We start from the raw sequence: 27,739 nt of genomic DNA on the forward strand, positions 1-27,739 counted from the left end.
CAACCTATGCGGCGGATGGGTTTTCCAGCTTTACGCCATAGCAGCACATCTTCAAATTACGTCTCACACGAATGGCACCAGAGCGTAAACGCAACACGCTACACCCATAATGGGCACTGAGTGGTCAACAGACGGCGCGTGATTGATCGATTTATTTTATTTGCTACAAAAAGAATGCGGAATAGCGTCTATCACGGGCGCGAGGCAGAAGACGACAAAATAGAGCCGCAAGCCAGCCACGATGGACGATGGCGTCTGACGACAGCAACACGTCGTCCAGCGATGACGAGGCATCCGGCAGCGACGCGTGCGCTAAGCCTCGTGAGTCCGCCGTGGCGGCCTGCCCTTCTCCGACGGAGCTCCTGCAGTCGACGCGCGTCGCCGTGCTCTGCAATACGGTGGCGGTGGGGACCTTCTGTCTACTCGCCGTGGCACTGCTCATAGTCGTTGTTAATAGACAACAGGCAGCGGCGGCAGCAGCAACAGCACAGCCCACGACATCGCCCAGCGAAGAAGCGGTCGAACGTCGCCGTGCCACCGAGAAGTACAGGGCGTCCGACGCGCCCGTCGTACCAGCCAGCGTCAGGTGACAGCAGTTCACCAAACTCAGCTTATCCCACACCTTACGTTGCCGTGGCTTAGTGGCTACAACAGTCTCTCATTGTGCGCAAGTTGGCGGGTTCCATTTCCGGCCAGGGTGGCCGCATTCCAATGACTGCCGAGTGCAAGACGTGCGAAGACTTTTTAGCAAACTGCGCATCCTAGGCAGTGCATAGTCTCTTCTCGCATACCACCATTAAGATTGTTACGCGGCGACGACGTACTTACGTCTCGAGCGCGTTTTTCTGCTCGGTCCTGCGGCGTGTAAACCGTTGCCTGGCGAACATGGCTTGACTCATATGCTAAGCGCATGCAAGGGGTTTCCGAGATCTACGATGTGCAGTATAGTGTTTTGGGTGAAGCAACGCACCAAGCTTAAACAACAACAATAACAACAACAACAACAATAATAACAACAAAACGCGCTTCTTAGGTGTTTAGGCGCACGTGGAAGCAGGGGTAATTGGTTTTTCATTAAAATAACTAATCACCGCCACTACCACAAGTGCCTAAATCTAACGGGCGCATCTTTCTCTTCTTTCGTTTTTTATTCTATTTACAGCGAACAACCATGTTACCTTCTTTTGTGCGTGTGTATGTGTGTGTGTGTGGCCCATATTGTACGCCTAGAAGCATCGTTCCGACGGTGAAAAAAAGAAAAAAAAAAACGCCAGGTGGTCAGAATGAATCCCGAGTCTTCCACGACGCGGTATATACGTCGCTCAGGCGCAGCTCTTGGACGTTGAATTCCATCACTCATTATTATCGCGCAAACCGCTGCAAAAAACTATACGGCACTTTGAAGAAATGCTTGAAGAATGCTGCAGCGCGTGCAGTTTTGGTAGCTTCCGCACCAAAAAGGGTGCCGCGCTAACCTTGTTCTCCCAACGCCGATGACGTCTGCACGTGTCGTACTCTCCGCGCAGGTTCGTGTGCGTGTACCGTGATCGCGTCGGGCAGCCGGGCCTGAACCTCCGCAGCTTCCCGTACGCGTACTGTCACCACTTGGCGTACTGCTGCCTGAGTGTGCTGCCGTCTCGGGGAGAGCGAGCTGCCCGCGAAACTTTGGCGCAGCTCGGGGCCGCAATGGGAGGGGCGCCTTTCTCACTCTCCGTCATCGTCGGCGGTGAGTACGTCGCCGTCTTTGATCCACAACGTTCTGCGCAAACGTCGGAATGAGATGTCGAATGAATAACACACAGCGCATGCCAACCACGGCAGGGAAACTACCCGAATACACTTTCCCACAGTAAAAAAGAAAAAGAAAACACAATCCTTCACATCGCAAAGGTAAGCCAGTCTGATGCTGCTGTCAAATCAAAGACAGCGAAGTTGTACAAGCGAGTTCTCACGCCCTTCCGCCGTATGGTATTTTCACAAATATAACGCGATTTCTTTTTTCAGTTTGTTTTTCTTCCCGCAATTTTCAGCCTCACAACGCGCCTCGCGTTATATTCGGGTTAGTGACGCGTACGATCGTAAGATATCTTTATCGGAGAGACTGAAAGTCCCCCCTCGCGTTATATTTGTGGTCGCGTTATTTACTTACAAATACGGTAGACAGACTAGGGTTGTTAATGCCGGCTCGCACGGAGGCATGCTGCCTTGAAGCGTAGCATCCGAACAAACTTCTGACTGACCGCCAACATGGAGCCAGTAAAAATTTTATGGATTACTGGTCACATATATATATATATATATATATATATATGCGTGTGTGTGTGTGTGTGTGTGTGTGTGTGTGTGTGTGTGTGTGTGTGTGTGTGTGTGTGTGTGAACACGCCAATAATGGCTGTGTATTTGAGTAGGACATATGCAAGGCAGCTTTTATTTCATACTCATTGATAACTATGGTTCAAATAAAGAAATCGTAACCCTAGCTGTTCTTTCATGGAAATTTGATACCGATCACGCCGGCCATCAACGCCGCACAAAAATGGCGGTGGAACTCCTCTTAAAAGCGAAAAAAAAAAAGCGAGGAGTCATTCCACTCTGTGATGCTGGATGACTAGCAAAGCTGTAACACATAACACCGGACACATGTATTTATTTCCTTAATTTGATAATGCTAGTGACGATAGCATTGCGATTACTCTGATATACACTGATTGGTTCGGTTACAACCTTAGAATCTTGTTCAAAGTTAAATCTATACGCAACCGTTGTTGTGTAGTTGAGTGGCTTGCATTGGTATGGTTCTTCAAAATAAACTATTATAGCACAAACTGAGGGGAGCACGTCTTGTCTGGTTTTGAGATGTCCACATTGAAGTCTCCAACGATGATCACAGGGGTAGTGTCATTACGGTTAAACCATGCAAAATGTGTGGCCATGAATTTGTCGATATCACACTTGGGTGTGCCTGGAGATATATACGCAGTGGACATCACAATTCCGTTTTTCATTTGTACGGCACAGACATCCACACAGTCGGTGGTATTGTCCTCTTGCGAGTCGAGGGTGCATGGCGGTACGTACATTTTGTCCGTTGCGTATATGATAACGCCTCCAGTTCTCGAGTCCATGTGCTGTTCAGAAACGATTCGACTTGAAATAACGAGTCACTATGATCGACGTCACAGCACAGACTACGTAGGCGCGCTTGAACATATACGTCATCCCTACCGTACGGAGCGCGGCACCCGTACGGGCAATCGGCGTTCGGTTTGAAATTTCAGCTCTTTCCGCGGCGAGTAGCATGTAATACTTACCAGACACGATCGTTAACACCCATTGTATGCACGGCGCTTGTCCGTACAAGATGGCCAGATCTGGTGAGGGGCCCCTTAAGTACGACGTCGCGGGGTGAGATCCCGGCCACGGCAGCCACATTTCTATGAGGGCGAAATGTAAAAGCGCCCGTGTACCGTGCATTGGATGCACGTTGAAGATCACCAGATGGCGAAAATTAATCCGGAGTTTCCCACTACGGCATGCCTCATAATCAGATCGTGGTACTGGCGTGTAAAATGTCAGAATTTAATTTTATTGCCATAGCAATCATATGGACACTCCAGGCACATTTCTGCAGTCGGCGTCGCCGTGATGTTCCGTATAAAGTCCAAGCGCGATAAATATCGTCGCCGCGCGCCGTATGTGAGAGTGAAAGCGTGCGAGGGTGAGCCGGCGATCGCGGCTGAATCTCACGCACGCAACGGACGGAAGCGGGGAGGAAGCGTGCCGCCTTCCGTCGAGCGCAAAGCTTCGAGGGGCCGCTGTATCTTGAAAGCCATCTGCGACGGATACAGAGTCCGCGCTGCGCTGTGCTTTCGCGACTTATTTCGCGTTGATGCGAGCAGCTGCACGAAGGTCAGTTCGCTCGCTGCTGCTGCCGCGTTTCCTCACTGCAGCACTTTGACAGCGAGTTTCCGCGGTTATCGAATGAGAGGTGTTCATGTTTACTTGTGCGCGCGTGACACCATGCTTGTTAATTTAGTTAGTATGCCAATATGTTTACAAGTTTATACGGCCGATGAAACTACTATCCTTACTTCGTGTAGATAGCTGTCCGCTAATTTGCTCTCGCAATCGATGCGTCGCCTTTCGCGCGAAATAGCGACATTTTAAAGGGAGGATGCGCGCACTGTCGCGGACAGAAATGCCAACGGGAAAGTATAAAAGAGCTTATACGTTTTCGCGGATCGAATCCCGGCTACGGCGGCCACATTTCGATAGGGGCGAAATGCGAAAACACCCACGTACTTAGACGTAGGTGCACGTTAAAGAACCCCAGGTGGTCTAAATTTCCGGAGTCCTCCACTACGGCGTGCTTCATAATCAGAAAGTGGTTTTGGCCCGTAAAACCCTATAATTTATAGAAGTAACTCGAGTTCACGATGTCACATCGTTGCTTATCCGGTTTCCAAAGGTGGTGCAAGCCCAAACGAAGCGCACAAGCCAAAATCATGCCGACATTACACGAAGCAGCAAAAACAGAGATGAAAGAGCGAGTTCTATATGGTTAGCTTGTTCAATTTTAATCATTAAGCTCCGGGTGCCAAAATGCTTACTTGTAACTACCTCGTTTGCACTGAGTCTATTATCGGGTTTCCACGGTAGATTGATAGGTGGTAGATAGGGCAAACAGCTGCTATCTTCATTATAGTTCGCGTGCATAGTGACACTATAGTTTGCACTACTACGCGCCTCTGCTGTTCACATGCTTTCTCTTGCATGAAGTAAAGGATACAGAATTGTCGACGTCGCGGCCGGTTGCAGGCTCCTCAACGGAGGACCCGTACTTGCTAGCACTGCTGCTTGACACAGAAAGCGTGCAGCGGCTGGTAGAGCGGTTGGCGCTCATCAATCGGAATGGCGGCGAGGACGGGGCAACATCGTCGTCGCTTTTCTCCCGCGTTTACCTGCACTGGAAGAGGCCACAGGAGCGGCACAAGGCGGCTATCACTCGACTCGCCGAAGCCCTCCGGAGGCAGCTGAAGCCACACTCACTGCGTCTGGGTCTGGTTGTCGACGGCGACACTGACGTGGCAGCGGCGTTCGACTTTCCCAGGTGCGCTTCATTTCTTTCTGAATGTTTGTAACATTTATTACAAACGTTGCTCTGTACTATATATACCACTGTCAAGGTAACCTTCCGTGAAGGTGAACATTTCTCCGTTTCTGCATGCAGACAAAGAAAGTACGAAGTGCACGCAGCACCTACTTCGGATCATGCATATATATATATATATATATATATATATATATATATATATATATATATATATAAGGGACAAATTAAGACAGCCTCACTGCCTGCGACTTACAGGCATCTTTTTTTTTGTCATTCAGATACCCTAAAGGCCCTTATGGGCATTACATAGAGGGGGGGGGGGGGTTAACAACAGGATATTTCAAACACAATTAGGGGGGGAAAGGCAATATAGAACGCCGTGGTAAAGATCACCGAATACAACAAGAAAATATCAAAAAGAAAAGAAAGGAAAGATAATTGCATACATGATGAAAAAAAAAAAACACTCGGTACAAAGCATGTAGATACACTTACTATGCGTCAAAGGCATAAAATTTTGCTTTTACCCAACATGCGTAAAACTGCGCTTCAAATTACTTACAAATGAGTCATGATCATGTATAGAAGCAATTTCTTTTGGCAGCTTGTTCCAGTGATAAATAGCAAGAAAGAGCGGTGATTGTCGCAGGAGATTCGTACGCGCAAACATGGGACGCACTTTGAAGGGATGGTCGAGGCGGGGAAAAATTTTTTGCGGGGGTTTGATATGGGATGCTGTAAAGGATGACGGGGTATGATACAATCTGTGGAAGTGGGAAAGCAGTGCTAACAGTCGTCGTGTTTCTAGAGATGGTAATTGGAGGGACTCTTTGATAGTCGTGATGCTGGATGTTCTAGAGTATGTTTTAGTGATGAAATGTGCTGCTTTATTTTGTAAAGATTCCAGCTGGTTTATTAAGTAAGTCTGATTTGGATTCCATATTATGGAAGCGTATTCAATCTTTGAGCGAACTAGGGCTGTGTAAGCTAATAATTTAGTTGACTGATTTGCTAAGTACAAATTTCGCCTGGTGAATCCAAGTGTTTTATTTGCTTTCGTAATTATTTCATCAATGTGATCATTCCATGTAAGATTTGAAGTTAAATGGACTCCCAAATATTTTAATGTAGACACATTCTCTATGCATATGTTGTTCATAAAATATGAACTTAAGTGAACGTTACTGGCTCTGGTAAATGTTACCAGAGTTGCCACAAAACGTTACCACACAAGAATGGGAAAATGTACATCTGCGAAGTTGGTTAGCGTGATCGTTTACGCGAGTTTCGTTCGTGTTCGGTTCCAGGGTGATCGAAAAATACCTCCCGGAGGAGGCATAAACATACAGGAGGCATAAACGAGCCGAAGCATTAAAAATTAGATTCGGTAATATCTCGGAGCATGAGGTGGCCTATGTAGATGCGGCGGGAGGTAGCGGCAGTTTTACGGTGGCAACGGCTGTCAGCGGCCGGGGTATTCCCGTGACTGCTGTCACTCTGCGCGGGCGCAACATAGAAGTTGCCGAGGAAATTGCGATCGCATTAGCTTGCGCTGGAACGGACGCGAAATTTGTGATCAGTGACAGCAAAACTGCCATACAAAATTTTAGCAAGGGAACGATCTCGCCCTTAGCGGCCAGAATCCTAGGCCAGAGAAAGCTAGATAGAAAAATTCAAATAATTTGGACTCCGGCGCATGAAGCCGTCCCCGGCAACGAGGCGGCCCACGAGCTGGCTCGAGATCTCTACCGCCGAGCCGCTACAGGGCCCCTCGATGACCGAGGGAGCGGAGAGCGCATGCTAAAATATGGGGAGATCACGCAGCATTATAGATTGGCTCGTAGACTGGTATCCCCGCCAGACCCAAAATTAAACAACAGACAAGCAGTCGCGTGGAGACGACTACAAACTTATACATATCCGCACCCGGTTATGGCGAACCACATGTTCCCCGAGGCCAGGAGCGATAAGTGTAATCTTTGTGGGGCGAGAGGGACCCTCGACCACATAATATGGGAATGTCCGTACTCTCCCGGGGGAACGCACAAAATAGATAGTAGAGACACCTGGGAGACCCTGCTGCGCAGCTCGGACCCTGAGCTCCAGCTCCGGCTCGTCCAACTGGCCGAAGAGGCTGCTGGGACGCAAGACCTCCCAGCCTGCATCTGAGGCGGCGGCACTCGCCCCCTGACCTGTGCGTCGGGGGGTGGGTAGATCACCTTTTTCCGTTGGACATTAAAGTTTATTCTATCTATCCCGACGCCCGCGCCAATAAATAACGAATGTCAGTAGCAGCGGGGAAAGAACGTATCTGTGCGCTATCCGAAGGGTGTTCTGCGTCATCGAAAGGAACGGGATGGTATAATGACGGTACGCGAGTTCACTATCCGTGCGCATCATGCGGCAACAGCCAGAGTGCACGCGCATGACGCGAGGTTGGCGAATTGTTTGGCAGCGATAAGCTGCAGATTTTTGGCTGGCATAGTTCTTGTTAGAGTTAGCGTATTGTCGCCACACCCAGGACGTAAAAGGAAACAGCAGCGCTCGAGGCGACAAGTTGCGGCGTTCTGTGGCGTTTTCAACCAGATGTTCCGAACTTCTGTTGCAATATGAGTGACATTGTTGTCTGCTGTCGCAAAGCTATCGGCAGTGACGTAACGTCCAGAAAATCATTTCGGGCCTTCTATTTTTCGCCGAGAAGTGTGGAGCAACAGAACGAAGTTGCTATAAGTGTTTTGTTTAACATAACGAATTCGCTGTTTTGGTCGGCAGGGCTACTATCATATCGGTTGTGAATCAGTTGTAAGTCAGCGCCGTGTTTGTCTCCTCCTCATTCTGGTCCTGTCGTTTAGCGCTGTTTGAATTTTATTGTTACCATGCAACACCAACTCGCCCAATCCGCTGCCCTTCTGCAGGGCTACTGCATTTCAGAACTCTTACAAATATCCAAAGAGCCTGCGTAGTTTCCTTTTTGAGGTTGCGGCTACGGCCTCTCATAAATCCTTGAGTGCGGCATCATCATCACAATTGAGCCAAGCTGCTGTCGTCTTATTTTATTAAGTTAACGTGGAATATACAGTGCGTGTACTGGAGACGATGTTTCACACTGAGCTGCTATCGTTTAAATTTGTGCCGTGGCAACGTCCTTTGGTCTTTTATAGCATGCCGTTCGGTGCGATTGTGCGGCGCGGTCTTCGATATTTAAGATGCAAATTGACTATCGGTATGTAATTTATTTTGGATACACGTGATGTAAGCTTTAAAGGAGGCTCTAGGACCTCGACTTGTAGGACATATGTAGGACCAGAACATATAAAAGAGCGAATGGTGTGCAATTTGGTTCCAATGCCGTTCGAATGATACAAATCAGGCATTTCACACGCGTTCCATTGAGATGCCTGAGAAGCAAACGATATTCTGCAACCGCGGATGCAGTGCGATGCTGCGCACTTTCTTCTTTGCGAACTGAAGGAGCTTAGGGAACCGATGATAGTTGTAGTCTACAGACGTGAAAGTGTGAGTGATGAATGCTCTATTGAATTGCAGAATTGCGTCAGGATTATCTTATGCCGTTCCCACTGTCCATTGTTGCCATGACTGCTCAAGCATCATGCTGAACAAGTCAGTTTGTAAGAACATTTCCGAGTAACATTTGGCTGTGCCTCAGGTTATGGAGTACATAGTTCTAAACAGACTCCACACTCACGCAGACAAGGAGGATTATTGGAGTATTCGGAGGATTTGAAGTATTTTAAACGGCTCTAACTGTGCGAGATAAAACTCTGGAAAGCGCAGCTTGTTAGGGTTGCTCCACCGCAGCACATCTGTATGCGCAGAGGTGCACCCTTTACAGGCTAGCGGCCTCAAATTAGTGACGCCAATCGCTCACCACCGGTTAAGCACTCACTTTCATCGCTTTAGGCGATTATCACTGCCATATTTAAAGCGAAGTTTTCTTTTATGCGAAGCATATTACGAGAGCTCAACCCAGCTCCTCAGGCGCGGCGGTGTCGCCATGAAACCACGTGGGGCCTATATATGCTCTGGCCTAATAGGCCAGAGCAGCCGCCATCCTCAAACAGATCAAGCGACACGACATTAGCGCAAGCTTCGTCGACGCTGCGGAGTACAGTGACGGGAAGACCTTTGCCGTCGTTGTGGTCGACTCGAGCGGAAACATTTCCAATAGCGCCTCGATTCGCACTTCAGACCCCGGAATCGCCGAGCAAGTCGCCATCGCCCTCGCCCTGCTAGACGGTCGTGGGTCCGAAATATATAGTGACTCCAAAACGGCAGTTAGGGCTTTTCAAAAGGGTTGCATCGCCAAGGAAGCTCTTCGTCTTCTTAGCGGCTCGAGTCCACATGCTCTCGCAAACCATTCAATTCACTGGTTTCCCGCACACGTAGGATCGGTCGAGGGTGCTCCCCCGAACCTCAATGAGTCTGCCCACGAGGCTGCGCGTGACTTCACCGACCGCGCTTCCTCTATAAGGGGCACTGACTCCCCTCCTATCTACGGTCACAGGGACGCTCCTGCTACTCACAACGAGATTATTAAATATTTCTACATGTCCAGAAGGGTCTTTCCACCCCCTCACCCCAAGTTGAATAGGGCGCAAGCCGTTTCGCTTAGGCTCCTACAGACCAGCACATATCCGTGTCTGTCCGCTCTCCACGAGGCTTACCCCGACGTGTATCGCGACGACGCCTGCCCGTCCTGCGGCCAGACCTCCACTCTACCCCACATGCTCTGGGAGTGCGGGTCGACATACCCCAAGTTCATCAAGGAGGAGTGGGACTCGCTTCTGCGTAGCCCCGCTCTAGAAAAGCAAATCCTGGCTGTCCGGCGTGCCCGCGACCGGGCCAGTGGGCTAGACCTGCCGGTCCCGACGTGGGACTAGCCGGGTGCGCGACGAGTTCGCGTCCTCGCCGGACCTACAATAAAGTTTATTCACTCACTCACTCACTCACCACGTGACACCGTGACGTCACGACAGAGGAGAAGTGGCTTTGGCTCAACTCTTGCAAGACGGGCTGGGTGGGAATCGAACCAGGGTCTCCGGAGTGTGGGACGGAGAGGCTACCACTGAGCCACGAGTACGATGCTTCAAAGCGGTACAAAAGCGCCTCTAGTGAATGCGGTGTTGCCTTAGAAACGAGCTGTTTCTAAGGCGTGCGTCTCTTGCTCAGGCGCACATTTCGTTGCCGCGCCGAACGCTGCTTTGCTCGACGCTCACCGCGTCCAATGCGGGGCGCGTAGTCGCTGCCCTGTAGCCCATTGTATTACACCCCTTGGCGGGTCGACGGGAACGCTGTCGCGTTCCACTCTTGAAGGCGAAGCAGTAATGCATGAGTTGTTTCTTCGTCTAGCCGAACCAAATATAGCCAAGCAACAGCAGTTCACCAGGCTAAACAGTGGTTCAACAACTAAAATAAAGGCTAGTATGCTTCGCATCCTGGGCTTAACCTTACCTAAGCCACAGCCATTTTTTTTTCTTCAACCAGATTTAAAAGATTCAGCGACAGGACGCAATGCTGCTGCTGAGGTGACAATAAATGCTTACGGAGGATGTAGAAGCCACACATTTGACTGGTCGACGGTGTTGCTCCTCTCCTGCAACGCACTTAGTCATGCAACTTCCCTCTGTTCATTCGCATCAATTACCCCTCTTACAAGATGACTGCTTTGATAATGGCCGCCTCAGATAAGAACCACTGAGAAACAGACCTCGACGGTGCCTTGTATTTGCTTACCCGATTTGCGTCTAGTGACGGCAACTGTCGGATGGGGCTGCGGATTGCGTTCGCTCCAACGTTTGGCGGCTGGCTCAATCAGCCCTTGTCGCGGAGGGACAGCAACTGTTGCAAAAGCAGCGCGTGACATAGCAGTGCTCATTGACCGTATTGCTTGTTCACCCTTCTGTACCATCCGCACTCTGACTCCATTGTTCAGTTCACTTTGACCTCGTTATAATAAAACGGGATGTAACGAAATCATGCATATAACTAAGTAAATGAAATTTTCCTTGAAATCCCTATAGAGATCCATGTATTTAAAATCTGAAATCTGAAAGTGAAATTGTCCTGCCAATAGATATAACGAACTAGATTCGTCTCCGACCCCCCTGCCCCCCCCCCAAATATATATATATATATATATATATATATATATATATATATATATATATATATATATATATATATATATATATATATATATATATATATATATATATATATATGTAGGCGACCGGTGCGCATACGCTGCTTGCCGAGGTGTTCAGCACTCGTTCACCGTGACAAATGAACACTGCCGCCTCCCTGCGTCGCACACGCCATCGAGCAACACTGGTCTTTCTGACTGCTGCGCGTAGCTGCGCACAAGCAGGGGCTCACTATCACACTTCTCCAGTGACCTCTCTTGCGCGTATGGCCACAGAACGCCTATATGGTACGGCTGCGCGAGCCGCCCCACGCTGCGCGGCTATGCGCGGCGGTCCGATAGATTAGTGCATTCACTTATACCTCGCGCCGCGCATGCAGGCGCAGCCGTGAGTTGCCTCTGAGATCTCCCCGGCGCAATCTCGGCGCGCAAGCCTGTGCGGCCATAGAGTTCCTCACTATAAGACTTAGAGGGAAATCTGGCGCCACCGTCTATGGGAGTTTCCTAAGGGGCGCTGTGACGTCATGGGAATTACGGTATGTGTTTCTAGCGTATGTAATCTATAGTTTATTAGAATGGGAGAGGGGGTCCAACGAGGGATCCGCGCTGAGGCATTTTTTATTGAAAATCCAGATGGCGCCACCATCGCCTTCTTCTGAACGCCACGTTCGGCAGCGTCGGAGCGTGCCGAAGAGAAGCGCGGCCGCGCTCGAACGCAGCGTTGCAGTTGCGCTCGAACATGAGCGCAATCAGATTGATCGCGTTTGTTGCTTTCCTTTTTAAACCCTATGAGCGTATTTTCACTGTGTCGTGAAGGGACGAAATTCAGAGCTCATATTGCGAAGAAATGGTGTTCATGTACAAGAATGGTCCTTACGAGGTGCAGGGTCCTATATAGGTGTTAAATAAAAATTGGTATACCGTCGTTTTCTGCCTTTCCCAAGGCGATACATTGAATGCTAACAAAATTTCCCCGATGTCCCAATAACGGCAGCAATGTGACATTAACGAAGAATGTAGGCCACATTATTCGTTACGTGCAGCACATTTTTTTGTACGTTAATCGTGTGTTTTGAAAATATTTACGGGATAGTCGTTTTTTCCTCATTCTTATGCGTCATATGCCTGAGACGTAGTTGGTTTTCCGGGTCTCTTGGGTGAATAAAGCAAAACACATTGTTTATATTTGCTTGAATTCGGAAGCATGTTATCGGCTGTCTATGTCTTCCGAGCTCGCGCAGGTTTCCATTGTCACATGTCTCCAATGTCAATGATGGTTCAACTGAGAGCGAGGGCGTTCTCTTTGATGACCGGCCTTCATTTGCTGCATGTGAGGCCGTTCTCTTTAGCGTGGGCTGCTCGCGTGTGGGCTGCTCGTAGAGATACTCCGGAAGACACGGCAACATTGCGAGTACTCAATCAGACCGAAGCGCAGGCTTTCCGTGTTGTGTAGATACCTCCTGACCTTCAATGATATGCACATAATACTTCAGTATATACTTTGCATCAAAGTCGCTACGCACACCTCATCGGCCAATCGAACGGCCCTGATTATGTACACTGCCAGATGCCCGAAACACTGCAGCACGTACTGTGCGACTGCCCAGCATATATGCTGGATCGAAGGACGTTAGACAGTTTCCTAGCCAGCGTTGGCAGACAACTACTGTCGGAGGAAGCTATCCTCGGCCCATGGCCTGACACTGCAATTTCAATGCGTGCAACAAAAGTATTGTTGAAGTTCCTGCAGGACACCAAGCTGGACAAACGGCTCTAGCGAGGCAACTGTCTCATGTACATAAGGACTCGCCACTTCTCTTATCATCATCATCCATCCCAATACTTTCACTCCCCTTCCCTCTTCCCCAGTGCAGAGTAGCAGACTAGAGCGCACTAGCTCAGGTCGACCTCTCTGTCTTTCCTATCAATAAATTCTATTCATTCAATTGCATCAAAGTGCAGCTCACAACTGGAGTCGGTGCTTCCAAAGGGCCGATCGGTGCGGTGAAGATTGAGCTCCCGCAACCGGCGCCTTTATTCATTTTAGGGACTCCGAAGAGCGAGAGTTTGGCCTGACCTTTCAATCTGTTGTATGCGGTTTTGCAACCCACTACACAACAGTAGTTCTTTCACCGAGGTGTGCTCATCCTATCATCCTTCGAGCACTCTGCCAAGTCGCCGAATTACCAGACAAACTATACACATATGCGAGGGGAGTGCGCGCGCGTATACATCGTTACAAGGAGCAGTGCCGCATAAGCGGTCGATTTCAAGATGCCGTTTCGTCTGCGAAGCAGCTCCTTCCTGCTGCTGCCGGCAGGCGGTGACACAAGTATGTGCCAAGGCTGGCTTTTCAGACGCCATTTTCCCCATAGGCCAAAACAGTCTCTCATTTTTGGCTTAAAAAACAGGCAACTAATCGTACAAGTGTTATACTAAACGAAGTCGACAACAAAATGCGATCGTTCTGCAAAATTTGAGTAAGAACAGTGCAGCTGTGGGTGCAAAATCTTTTTTTGAACACGCGCAGCCAACTATTCAAAACCCTGTATGTGTCTGCGTGACTTGTGTTGGCTGTTGTTATAAAAGGCTTCGTCTAAAACGTGGATATGGCTACACAAATAACACGTTCTTAAAGTAAAATCTTCATAAAATGTTTCCATTCACGTATATTACATCTTCACTCACCTACAGTACATGACCAAGCGAAGAAAAGTAAGAACAGACGACAAACTGTTTCAAAATGAGCGCGAATCTTGTCGTCTGTCCTCCAACTATAGCGGCCCGCTCATACTTTTTACGCATCATATAAATGTACATGCAATGACAAGTTCTCATAGTTAGGCAAAACATGTTTTTTATAATAATAAAGCTAAAACAGCTTTTACGTCCTGTTTTTGTAGAAAATGAATCATTGTGACAGACGGAACGGTGCTTGCCAGGCGCGTCTTCAAGGTGTCCTGGCTCTTCCAGAAAGATGCCAATCCGAAGCCAGAATATACCGACATTCCCATGCATACCACAGCGCAGCAGCGCCAGATTTCCCTCTACGTAATATGGTGAGAAACTCTATGTGCGCGGCTACAGTGCGTTCACTTCTCTCTTTCTCTGCGGCGTGGCACACAGGCAGCCGCAGCTGGGCCTGGGCCCCGAAATCTCCCGACGCGATCTCGGGTGTCATGCCCACGACGTGCCTGCGAGAGCCGCGCACGCTGCGCCGCTACGCGCGGCGATGTAATATATTTGTGCACACACTTCTCTCCCTGCGGCGCGCAGCGCGGTTTGGCAGCTGGGCGTGCCCTCCGAGATCGCATTCACACCAGTGCGATCTCGGAGGCCAGGAACCGGCCGAGCCAAGCCGACGCGGCGAAGTTCGCTTGCTTCCTTGATCACAAAGCGAAACGCAGTGCTTTGTGTGACGTGCTGCTCGACTACGACGAGCTGTGTGGAAAGCGGAAGCGAAAGGCCATCACAATGGAACAGAAGGCAGCTAACTAAAGGTTGTCGCCTCAGGTGCTAAGAGGTCGCGTGTTGCACAAGCCGAAGATTCCTTTGTTCTTTTATTCATATTTCATCGCATGCGTGGCCATGTAGCGGTTCCGCCGGCCGCAAAGCTGTATCCTTATTTCCATATTTACATTGGGAAGATGTTGCAGTAAATGACGATAAAGGATATAACGAAGTAACGGATATAACGCAGTAATGTCGGCTCCTCTTTCAAGTTCGTTATAGCGAGGTTCGAGTGTAGTGAAGAAATGGTAAAGAAACTCAGCGTGATACGTAAAGGACAAAGAACAGAGTTGACTAACAAGAGAGAAGAACACACGTGTTTGGCAACGTAACAAAATCTATCTTAAAGTATGCGGCCAGATAACATAATTCCAAGGTTCGCAACAAAGCGGGGGGTTTTGCAACATGGTCGTCGCCTGATATATGTATAAAATAGTCCCCTGATATCTCAAGTGTCTTCTTATTTCTATACTTTGACTGTGCTTTTACAGACAACGTCAGTACTTTTCGTTCAACTATAAATTAGAAGAAGCGTGACAATTCGAAGGAGCTTTGTGGTTCCCTTAGGCTGCTCACTTACGGGCCAGTACGGTAGATGTGCTACTCTGCAGTGGAAGTGTAGCAGATGAGAAGCTAAGGATTTGATTCGGAAAGAAAGAAGTGTGACCGAAAAGTCGATTTGCAGCGTTTCCCACCTGCATGGCGCGTCGCATCCGCCGAAGTTGACGGTAGACATGATTAAATGTGCTTCTTATACAGAAAGAAACGAAAAAGAAAGTACAACTGTGCACAAGCGGAACGTATACGTAAGGAGGAATACAATGACACATTGGCAGCGTGAGGCCAAGGCGCAGTTTACATTATTCCCTTTTTCTGCGGAGAGGGCTTCATTGTTGAGAGAGGCTAGCGTTTGTATGACTACCTAGGCGAGCACTAGGCTTCTTTGAAATTAAATGTTTGCTGCAGTTAAAATTTTCTCTTTATGGTCAGTGCCGGCTTCTCACTTTCTTTGTGTATACAATTTCTCCTAAATAGAAAAGCAATCCTCCCTGCACTAATATTCTGATTCCGTTAGGTTACGGCGTAAGAAGTGCGTATTCATGGCGAAATATTAGTCTAGTCACAATTGCTTCCATAAATGCTGCTAAAGATGAGCTACGGTAGCGTTGTGCCTAAGTGCCTCCCAAGCGTTCGTTGTTCGCAAAAAGTATAAGGGACAAAAGTGAAAAAAAAAATACTGCAGGTGCTTGAGTGGGCAGCGCGACGTGGATAACTCGTGCCAGCATGTATGCTGAGTGCTATAGTCGGCGGTCTGCACCGCCAATGCGCCGCATTTGCAGCGCCGCGTAATGGCTGATTACACCTAGTGCCGCAGACGTTGCAGGAAGAGCGCGTTCGCGTTGCTAAGCCTTGCTGACTAAGCAGACGCCAGCTAGGGTTTCTGAAACGCCGCGCTGCTGCTGTGACAGAGGTTACCCACAAACTTTTTTAACGTGATAGCGTTAAGGAGCTCGTGTCGCAGAAAAGCCGGTGTCGTCGGCGTCGGCGTCCGCGGCGTTGGCCGTGAGCGATATTGCTTTCTCTATGAGTTACCGACGCACGCGCTTCCCGCGATGCGCTCAGGCTCCTGGATGTGCTTGGGGACCGCGGACTGCTCGCGGCGCCGCAGTCGTGGTCCGTGCCGATCCCGGAGCGAGGCGGACACCACAGCGCCGAGACGCTCTCTCGGCACGCGGGTCTGCGCCGTCTCAGTGAAAAGCACAGCGACCGCGTTTGTCACGCGCTTAGCGTGGCCGCTGTGGCCAGCGAAGGGTCCGAGGCGGCGATCGATGTTTCCTACGGCAGCGTGTGCAACATGAACTTCACCAACGTTTACAGGTGAACCGGCGTGGGTAATTTGTACTACCTGTTGTTTGTTGCCGTTGTCAAGATTAGCACATATATTTATACCAATGAAATACAGAAGACGATGTAAGGAAGTTTGCGCACTCATGTGTAAGCACACAACAGAATCTATCTACAAGAAATGGGAATATGAAGACGTCAGAATACACAAAGCTGGTTGCACTGACGTGACGAGATCGTAACCCTTTAAGGAATAACTATAGCCTGTTCTCCTGGAACAAAAGAGCGCTTGCGCGAATACTGCTGCGTGATGCACACGTATGTTCGACGTGTTGAACAATGTCACGGCAGAAAGCTCTATCCATGCTGGAATTGGCGCAAAACAATGTGCACGTGATCAAATAAACGGTAAAGAAAATCCTCAAGTTTGTTTGTCCAAACACCTGGTGGAAGTTAACTAAGAAGGGAACAATAAATTAGAATCCTAAATGAGGCATCAGCATGAGGATTGGTGCCACTATTCCTTCCAATTCTTGCGCCACTCACGGTTTCGAAGCGTATTGGGAGCTCGGCCATTTGATATTTGTGGCAGAACCTACTCCCGAAAGTTCGCTTATTGCGGCATGTTATCCACTTATTTTCTCGTACTAGCGTGCGATACGTTTTATGATCTCACCTGGCAAAAATGAACGCTGTGAGCGCAAAAAAAAAAAAGGGCGCTTGTTGGTGTTGCAACATTCTCATGAACGCGCGTGGCATTGTTTTCCTTGACCATGACGGGGGCTCGAGCTCTTGTGAAAAAGGGCTGATGCTCAGATGATTCCATAGTTGTCATTCTACTTCCTACCTAAGTTGAAGTTTCGCCTGAAACTCGAAGTATTCATAGCAATAGAACAGCGTTGGAAAATTGCACAAAGTAAATTTCATAGTTCTTTAGGTCACTTAAATTGCATCAAACATGAGATTGATAACTGAACAGGCATGGTGTCGCGCGTCCACAGACAAACATAAGCATATCTGGCAGCCACACAAACACGAAGCTCGCCGCTCCCAGTTAGTCAAACGAGTAAATAGGGAAAACCCACTACCAGACACTACGTATTATTATACGGACGCTAGTCACTCGGAGGGTAGATGTCTAACTGCTGCAGTCGGCCCTGACTACGAGCATGTAAACGCACACATAGGAGTCCCCGACCGATCCGACGCACAGGCTCTTGCTATTCTCGAAGCAGTCACCCGGCCTCACCATCCTACCCAACGCATCTTTATTCGCACCGATAGCCAAGAAGCATGCCGCATGTTTCGCGACAACTTGCTACCTGAGCATATACACAGCCTACTTCAATGACACTTGCATGCACACCCTTCGTTCTGTGTTACCTTGCAGTAGATACCTGGGCACCAAGGCATTGGGGGGAACTCCCGAGCTCATGAGCGCTCCCACCTAGTTAGTTTTCCGGGTCCCCCGTGCCTATGCCCATCAGAATTTAACCCAAGGGAACACAGATTTGCACAAGGAGCGCACATCACTTTTAAAGGGACTTCGCGCCAATGCCGTCGCCTTTATTACTCCTTCTGCTAACTTCTCGCGAGAAGACAGCGCTATTCTCCCAAGACTTCAAACAAACTCAATAGTGACTGTTAGGCCGCTCATCTCTCGAACAGGAAGAATGGACGGCGTAGGGCTGCATGATTGTTTTGTATATACTTTTGAAGTGCCGCTAGTTGCACGTGCGTTTTGTGAATGGAGAAGCGTCCACCCCCCAGCGCCTCGGGCGGCAAACGATTCTGTTTGTGAGGGGTCGGACGGCCCGCGTGGTGTCGGTAACGAGCCGAGGCGCGCGCCGCCGCGGGGGGCGCGGTGCAGAGGCGCAAAACGGATTCGGAGCAAATGCTTTTGCGCGGGCTTTGTTGACATTCCGCCGATGGTCATAATAGGGCCACGCGGACAAAGCTCGAGCGGGACGGTTGTATACGCGACGTTGTGGCGCCGGCTCTTGAGTCCCCTGCTAATTGGAGACGCAGCTGCTAGCAATGTTGACCACGTCTGGCGCGTACGGAGCGGGGGGTTCGCGCCCCTCGCATTCGGACGGCAGCCACGTGCATCTTGTTTTGAGCGCTGGGGAGAGCCCGCTTTGTGTCGTGTTGCAACATGCAGTGCGCGCCGTAGAGAGGGGCGCGGCGTCGTTTGAAGAGCACCCGAGTCCGGATGCCGCCAGCGGTAATTAGTTTTCTACCAGGAAAAACCTTGAGGGGGGACTACGGTACGCGGTGTTGGGACACCAGCGCCCGAGCCCCCCCCTTGCTGGCTAGAAACGCCGCTGAGGTGCGAGATGGCCTCAATAAATCATGCATGCCTGGCGTGTTTGACGAGGCCGTCACTGACCACGTGGAAATAGGAGGGGGAGAAGAAGATGTGGGAAGAGGGAAAACAGGGTGGTTTTCCAATAGATTCACTTATGAGAGTAAGCCCATCCCTTTGGGTTGTGGCTTAAGAAACTGTCAACTCTCATTGGCAATTGCTTCCGTGGGATGGGCTAACGACCCTACCGCCCTTTTTCTTTGTCTCTTTCCCCTATAACAACCGAGACGAGGTGCTTGTTCCTCAGTCTAGGCTGTAATCACTGAACCTGATAGAACAGTAAGACTCCGTACGATGCAACGCTAGTCTGGGCCGTAACCACTTAGTGGTAGAACAGTGAGACTCGGTTGGTCGTATGTAGTGACAGTTGTCCTAGGCTCTAACTTAAGAAAAAGTAGAAGAGTAAGGCGCTGTTTACTTGTGTGTTTTGTATCAGTGTTCTTTTGCTAACTCTGTATTTGACTGTGTAAATATTTCCGTTACAATATATCTTCAAGTTTTGTTACCTCCAACCTGCCTCCTGCTTCATCAACGCCGATAAACACCTTGAAGAGACTTTGGTCGTCTTCAAGGAGAAAAGAACAACCACACATCAAAAACTTAACTGGCGCAGTCGGCAGGATCGGCGAACTCTACAACATCGAATCCTGGACCAGTGGTGAAGGGATCAAGTCATCCAACGAGCACCTCCTGCACCTTTGAGAAGATCCCACAGCAGCCAAGCCCGGCACCGTGGAGGAGATCCGAAAACGACAGTGCATTCAGCAAAGGGTGAGCAGGATTTCTTGCGTCTTTCTCAAGTGGCATGGCAGTTGATGTGTAGAGCAAATGGTGAGGACACGCGGGGGCGCAGAGACAATGGAGTCTAATGGAGTTGAGGGTGCGACTGTGGCGGAAATGGATCGGAATCGGGAGTTATCAAATGACGATAGGCTAAATTCCGATAAGTCAAATGAAATGAGAGAACCCAGTCAGAGCCAGGAATTTTCGCAGCAGGCATCTCAGCCTTTGCAAATTCCGAATGATACAAGAACGCTTGAACTTGAAATTCAAAGGCTCAATGCTCAGACTACCTGTATACAACTTCAGATCGAGTACGAAAGGCTGTTGCAGGCAAGGACGAATGCTGAACGTCTCAATGGCACGTCGTCCAGCGCTGAGTCGGACCGGGGCGATCGGAGGCGAATGGGCTTCGACTCCGTCGAGCAATGCGCAAAAGTGCTGAAAGGGTTCCGCCTGCCGTGTGACGCGGATGTACCCTTATGGTTCGAGGAGGTAGAAAGACTTTTTGCTACTTACGGGGTACCGTATGAGAGTCGCGTGCATTTAGTCATGCCAGCTCTAACTGAGCGCGTTCGCTACCTACTGCGTAACCTCAACCAGGAAGAGAGTACAGATTACGAGTCAGTTAAACAGGCAGTGTTGATGGAACTGAAGCTTTCTCCGGCGGAGTATCTGCAAAGGTTTGAGAGAGCAGTGAAGCGGAAGGAGGAAACGTGGTCACAGTTCGCGTCGCGAGTGAAAACGTATTTCTCCTACTACCTTCAAGTAAGAGGAGCCGACACTGTAGAAGTGATGGCAGAACTCATGGTTGCGGATCGTATAAAAGCGGGCCTTAGTATAGAGGGTCTTGAATACGTGATGCTACGAGAAGGGGAGGGATGGCTTAAGCCACCTGAGATTGCCAAAGTACTACAAACTTTGGAACAAGCCAAAGGCAAAGGATACGCCGCAAAGTCATCAGTGGCAGAGATGGGGCAAAGGCAGACACGCGTAGGGAAAAGCGCCCTCAGGTGCCACGTATGTCACAGCTCAGGCCATTTCGCTAAGGATTGCCCGATGTCTAGTGACAAGGAAAATCAGCCAAAGAAGGCTATCGAGCCAAGGCAGAGGGCACAAAGGGTGTCGATAGCCCACGAGACGGGAAGTCAGATACCGAATGGAGTCCTCACTGCAAAGGTAGAGGCCTTGAAACACAAAGGCGAAGGCATGACTAACCTGCAGTTGATCCCTATCTCATGCGGAAACGTATCCACAGATGCGATTCTAGATACGGGAAGTGAAATAACTGTCATACGCGAGAGTCTCCTTCCGAAAAGTATCGTGGAGCCATCAGGCACAATAAGATTGGTGTCTGCATTTGGTAAAACTATCGAGGCAAAGCTAGCAACGTTGCCGGTAAAGTTAAATAGCCCGCAAATGGCGGCGGAGCCCCAGAACATTGACCTACTCTGCGCGTTGACCAATGAGCTCGTCGAGGGCACAGATTGTTTGTTGACCAAGGAAGATTGGGAACATTTATTCAAGGCCAGCAGCTCTCTGGAATCCATTGTAGCACCGGCCGAGCCTGCTCAGAGGATAGAGCGATCAAATGAGAAAGCCGAGGCAGTAGCCTGCAATGTTACTTTGGAGGAGGAAGGTGTTTCTGGAGAAGTTGAGCTAATTGATGAAGAGAGGGATGCGTCAATAAGCCAGAGAGAAGAGTTCCGCAGATGGCAGCTAGCTGACGCTACCTTAAAGAAAGGTTGGGAAGATGCTCGGAGTGGGAAATCCGGCATGTTCGTCTCTGATGGACTCTTACACCACTGGGACTCAATAGTAGGCACCCGTGTGAGACAACTAGTTGTTCCCAAAGACAAGCGCAGTGAGGTGATGCGTTTAGCTCATGAGTCACTATGCGGAGGGCACCTAGGGCCAAGGAAAACTAAAGTGCGTATTAGGTGTAATTTTTTTTGGCCTGGCATGGAGAAGGAGGTATTAGAGCATTGTCGTTCGTGCCATGATTGTCAAATTCGCTCTGACAGGCGTCGCACGGACAGAGTACCTATAACTCCTCCCACTAGGCCAAATCACCCTTTTCAAATTGTCAGTACAGACATCATTGGACCCTTAGACAGACCGTCAGCGAAAGGTCATAGGTACGCGCTATGCTTGGTGAACATGTGCACAGAGTGGCCAGAGGTTGTCCCACTGCGCTCGTTGACAGCTAAGGCGACTTGCGACGCGTTGATTGAAATTTTCAGTCGCACTGGCGTTCCGGAAATGATCTGTTCCGACCAGGGCACTAATTTCAAATCACAGCTCACACAGTCGATGCTCGAGAAATTAGGTTGCGCACCAAGATTCTCAACCCCAGAACACGAAGAGAAAATAGCTGCAATTAAGAATGTAGCGACACCGCGCACTAAAAAGGAGATACGCATCCTGCTAGGACTGTGCGGCTACTATCGCGAGTGCGTCCGAGAATATGCAGAGGTGGCGAGCCCGCTCATGCGGTTAACAAAGAAAGGGGTACCCAATAGCATACCCTGGTCAGAGGAAGCTCAGACGGCGTTTAAGACGCTGAAACAGTCCCTGTGCGAGGCCGTGGCGCTCAGCACTCCGGACCCATCTGAGTCCTACTGGCTTTTCGCAGACGCGTCAGCTACGGCGGCGGGCGCTTGTTTGGCGCAAATGACAGCCGATGGAAAGGAGAGGCCTAATGCCTTTGCCAGCCACCGCTTCACGCCGACTCAGACGCGATGGTCGACAATTGAGGGGGAAGCGTTTGCTATTATATGGGCCTTAAAGAAGTTTGACTACTGGCTTTTTGGTGCCGAGATAAACGTTGTTTCCGACCACAATCCATTGTCGTACCTTACAACTTCGACTCCACACGGGGCAAAATTGACAAGATGGGCGCTGGCTTTACAGCGATATCACGTGTCAGTGCGACATCGGAAGGGTGTCAGTAATGGTAACGCGGATGCTTTGTCCAGGCTTCACAACAGCTCATGGAAGCCAGCGTAATACTATAGTGCCATGCCAACTGGATGGGCGTGAATGTTCCTGCTCACTTGGCGCTGTATATTGCGGACTTTGTGAGTGCCGATTCAAGACCCAGAGACACTAGAGTGCTCTTACAGTTTGGAACTGCAATCGTGTGCTTAATAGTTTGATGACATGTATTGTGTATTTCTTTTTACTCTCTTCTTGCTTTGTTACTTGAAAGTGTTTGTTCTTGTGATGTAATTAGGCTAGGGTGTGGTTAGAATGTTCATTACGTAATCGCGGCAGTGATTTATCGTATCACTGAGCGAAAATCAGCCCAGTATACTCTTTAGGGGGAACGTGTTAGGCCGCTCATCTCTCGAACAGGAAGAATGGACGGCGTAGGGCTGCATGATTGTTTTGTATATACTTTTGAAGTGCCGCTAGTTGCACGTGCGTTTTGTGAATGGAGAAGCGTCCACCCCCCAGCGCCTCGGGCGGCAAACGATTCTGTTTGTGAGGGGTCGGACGGCCCGCGTGGTGTCGGTAACGAGCCGAGGCGCGCGCCGCCGCGGGGGGCGCGGTGCAGAGGCGCAAAACGGATTCGGAGCAAATGCTTTTGCGCGGGCTTTGTTGACATTCCGCCGATGGTCATAATAGGGCCACGCGGACAAAGCTCGAGCGGGACGGTTGTATACGCGACGTTGTGGCGCCGGCTCTTGAGTCCCCTGCTAATTGGAGACGCAGCTGCTAGCAATGTTGACCACGTCTGGCGCGTACGGAGCGGGGGGTTCGCGCCCCTCGCATTCGGACGGCAGCCACGTGCATCTTGTTTTGAGCGCTGGGGAGAGCCCGCTTTGTGTCGTGTTGCAACATGCAGTGCGCGCCGTAGAGAGGGGCGCGGCGTCGTTTGAAGAGCACCCGAGTCCGGATGCCGCCAGCGGTAATTAGTTTTCTACCAGGAAAAACCTTGAGGGGGGACTATGGTACGCGGTGTTGGGACACCAGCGCCCGAGCCCCCCCCTTGCTGGCTAGAAACGCCGCTGAGGTGCGAGATGGCCTCAATAAATCATGCATGCCTGGCGTGTTTGACGAGGCCGTCACTGACCACGTGGAAATAGGAGGGAGAGAAGAAGATGTGGGAAGAGGGAAAACAGGGTGGTTTTCCAATAGATTCACTTATGAGAGTAAGCCCATCCCTTTGGGTTGTGGCTTAAGAAACTGTCAACTCTCATTGGCAATTGCTTCCGTGGGATGGGCTAACGACCCTACCGCCCTTTTTCTTTGTCTCTTTCCCCTATAACAACCGAGACGAGGTGCTTGTTCCTCAGTCTAGGCTGTAATCACTAAACCTGATAGAACAGTAAGACTCCGTACGATGCAACGCTAGTCTGGGCCGTAACCACTTAGTGGTAGAACAGTGAGACTCGGTTGGTCGTATGTAGTGACAGTTGTCCTAGGCTCTAACTTAAGAAAAAGTAGAAGAGTAAGGCGCTGTTTACTTGTGTGTTTTGTATCAGTGTTCTTTTGCTAACTCTGTATTTGACTGTGTAAATATTTCCGTTACAATATATCTTCAAGTTTTGTTACCTCCAACCTGCCTCCTGCTTCATCAACGCCGATAAACACCTTGAAGAGACTTTGGTCGACTTCAAGGAGAAAAGAACACAAACGAAAAAACTTAACTGTGACTACTCTTTTCCGTCACTATATTCAAGGCCTACCTGGGCCACCAAATTCCCGAACTGCATGGTATATCCGTCCAAAGAGCATTGTCTATGGCATTGCCCTCACACTCAACCCAAACTGGAGTCAGTAAATTCCCAATATAAATTAATAATAATAATAATAATAATAATAATAATAATAATAATAATAATAATAATAATAATAATAATAATAATAATATACGTAAGTGCATCAATTGAGGTAAAACACACCACAGCTTCGCTGCTCGTCCTTCACAAAATGGAAGGGTAAATGGTTTTTCTTTCGCTCAATGGGCCATTTGACGCTTTCGCATCAATCAACATTGCTCGCGGTTGCCGCATTGGCGCAGTCTGACACGTTGTTTTCGGAACGCAGCCACGGACTTGCAACCGTCGGGGTGACCGCTTTCGGCGACGCTGTTTCCTTCCTGAAGCCGGCTCGTGCCCGCCAATTTGCGGCTGCGCTCTGCAAACGGGCCAAGACCGACTGCGTCGCCTTTTGGGACCCAGAATGCGACGACTACGCAGGAAGATGCGGGGGCCCTTCTTTTCCGCTCATCAAGGCTGTCGTCGGAACACCCGTCGCCTGAAGCCAGCCTTGATTCTTCGCCCCACTTTGTCAGACGTAGACAAGGGGCGACACTTCTAGATTACATCAGCAGACTGCGCCTTGCGCAGAAACACCTTTCCGTTGCCTGACGCGCCTGCTCGGCAAGATGCGCTGCACTTGCAGCCAATCGGCAAGAAGCGGAGAGAGGTTGATGCCTTTGAAGTCAACGCCCGCAGGTCAGAGGACCCTCTCGGTAGCCCCGGAAAGGCATTACGACCGCTGCCAGTGTACGGCTTGGGAGCGCGCGCGTCTTCTCGGAGAACCTAAAGTGCATATTTTTGAAAGCCTCTCTTTTTGGCATGGACTCCGCGATCGGGTGACTCAGCGCGCGCCGCCAGGTCTCGGAGGCCATGTCGTAACGTTTCTCTCTTGTCTGCCGCATGGCCGCATATGCGCTGCGGGTGTAGTCGAAATCTTTTGTAGTGCGCAGGCTGCGGAAGGCATCGGAAAGGAGTTACGCGAGGCTAGGCAGTTCAGCGAATGAACTTTAGAAGAGTTGGAGACCCCGCAGGGGTGTCTGCATCAGCAGGCGTTTGGTGTGTTGCGACACCACGTACCCGAGCACACGAGGGTTGGACCCTCCCGCGTCTAACCGTTCACGGCTTAGCGGTGTCCGGGGAAAAGGGCATCTTGGCGGTTGGGCCGATGCTGAGGGTTCGGACCTTTAAGGCCCCTCGGCGGAGGCAACACACCCCTTTGGCCTCGACCTAACGTAGACGGCACCTTCGGACTGACCCATCCGGTGGAAATTGGTAGTTGCCTTTTCCTAGCCTCCTCTCCAACCTTCGTCATTCTCACTCACTTTTAATATTTCCTGTCTTTTCCTCTCTTCTGCATTACTTCCGATTTTCTAGGCAGCGAGGGTCAACCCTATGTGAGTAGCCTACTTAGGTTTTCTCATATTCGGTTATATTAGTAACGTACAGCTGACGTTTACAGTACCAGTTTCACAGGTCCTGCAGCGTCCCCTATTAGGGCTGCACGGTGGTTGGCTGGCGTTACTGCCGAAAAATACACTCACTTATGGCTGGTCCCTTCCCATCACTACCTGATCGTTCCCCGAAGAAGGGGCGCACCGATGAAGTCTTCGAGTTTTTTGGTCATCAAAAAGAATCCTTTTCCCGTTTCCATGTCATTCACTCTGAAAAACCAGACAAACCAATGCGAACAATCTCACCATTCCTCGTTTCAAAGTCTCTTACGGAAATTTTCGGTACATGTTATAAAGCATCCAGGAAGGCAAGCGGTGATCTGTTGGAGCTACGCCACCAGAAACAAAATGAAAAACTGTCCAGTGTCATTTGGACAGTTTGGACAGGCCAAGTAACGATAACCCCGCGCTGTACTATGAATACCACCCATGGCGTTGTCTTAGATGATGACCTGCTGGAGCTAACTGAAGATGACCTCTTGTAGGGCTTCATTAAGCAGGACCTCATCAACGTTAAATGAATTAAGTTGAGGCGTGATGAGGAAACACAGACCAAACACCTGATACTTTCAGCTCCAGTGTTTTGCCCGAGTTCATGGAGGCCGGGTACACCCGGCTTCGTGTTAGGTCATACGTGCCGAATTCTTGCCGATGTTTCAAATGCCAGCGTTTTGGACACAGTTCACACAGCTGCAGTCGAGGCCGGCAAACTTGTGCGAAATGCAGTGCTCATGAGCACACCTCTGAATCTTGGGAAAACGATCTGCACTGTGTAAACTGTGGAAAGCACGCCGCATACTCGCGGTCGTGCCTATCCTGGAAACAAGAAAAGGAAATTGTAACATATAAAGTAAAAACATAAGTTTCAAGAAGGCACGCAGGCGGGTGTCCTGCCTGCCCGAAGACACATTTGCCGATGTGACGCGTCAGACGGCAGTGACACAACGGCTTTGGGCGGCTGTCCGGCCCGCACGCAATAATCCGGCGGTTACGCCATCAGCCCTCCCCCCCTCCCCGTGGCTACAGCTGGCACTGCTCCGGCACCTCAGTAGAAGGGGCCATCGACCCGCGGGTCGGTGGCCTCAAAGGTCTCGTTCAACGTTGTAAGGCATCCACGTCAAGCACAACGCTTGCAAGACGGCGTGTTCAGTGCTTCGCAAGAGACGATGATCACTACGAACAGACAGACTGCGCCGCCAGTGCTCAAAGAGCGGCGACATTCTCGCGATCGCTCCAAAAAAGAGAAACCTCGCGTCACGGCGCCTGGAAAGGGCCCGTGAGCTAATATTACTACCTTAAACACACAACACAAAAAACATTTATCATAATTGAGACACAAATACTACAATGCAATGTTAGAGGACTTCTTCATAGCCTTGACGATATTATAGAACTCCAGCACAAACATAATCCAAAGTTGCGGTGTGTTTAAGAGACACATCTGAAACCTAGAAACACTAACTCTCTTCGAAATTACACCTTCTTCCAAGAAGATCGTGATGAGATTAACGCCTCCGGCGGTGTATCAATGGTTGCCGACAAATCTGTAGCTTGTCAATACGTCGCCTTTCAGACGACCCTTGAGGTAGTGTCAGTTCGGGCAATCCTTTTTAATAAACTGGTCACTGTGCGTTCTATATACATATCCCATAACTATAGTCTCAGGAAAAGCGATTTCTATAACCTTTTTGATCAACTTCCGGACCCCTAAATATTTGTGGGTGATTTTAATGCCCATAGCAT

At 49.7% G+C, this 27,739-nt stretch overlaps 2 protein-coding genes across 2 annotated transcripts; one reads left to right on the forward strand and one right to left on the reverse strand.

Annotated features, from left to right (window-relative positions):
• The first annotated feature begins 59 nt into the window (after positions 1-59).
• Positions 60-26,674, forward strand: LOC135909508 (uncharacterized). Its single transcript, XM_065441483.1, has 5 exons — positions 60-586; positions 1,527-1,726; positions 4,819-5,110; positions 16,410-16,664; positions 24,832-26,674. Exons 1-5 carry the CDS (start codon positions 249-251, stop codon positions 25,043-25,045), a joined length of 1,299 nt encoding a protein of 432 aa, XP_065297555.1. The 5' UTR covers positions 60-248; the 3' UTR covers positions 25,046-26,674.
• On the reverse strand, positions 5,679-6,272 carry LOC135910157 (uncharacterized; the record flags this gene model as incomplete). The annotated part of the gene is made up of 1 exon (XM_065442199.1): positions 5,679-6,272. A coding segment is annotated over exon 1 (594 nt), but the record flags the coding sequence as incomplete, so codon positions are not given.
• Positions 26,675-27,739: the final 1,065 nt, after the last annotated feature.

The sequence above is a fragment of the Dermacentor albipictus genome, chromosome 1 (assembly GCF_038994185.2).
Source record: "Dermacentor albipictus isolate Rhodes 1998 colony chromosome 1, USDA_Dalb.pri_finalv2, whole genome shotgun sequence".
Classification (NCBI taxonomy): domain Eukaryota; kingdom Metazoa; phylum Arthropoda; class Arachnida; order Ixodida; family Ixodidae; genus Dermacentor; species Dermacentor albipictus.

Coding starts and splice junctions, on each gene's coding strand:
- LOC135909508 (XM_065441483.1), top strand. CDS start 249: ATGGCGTCTGACGACAGCAACACGTCGTCCAGCGATGACGAGGCATCC. Junction 1,727..4,818: donor ACTCTCCGTCATCGTCGGCG/GTGAGTACGTCG, acceptor GGCCGGTTGCAG/GCTCCTCAACGGAGGACCCG. Junction 16,665..24,831: donor AACTTCACCAACGTTTACAG/GTGAACCGGCGT, acceptor TTCGGAACGCAG/CCACGGACTTGCAACCGTCG.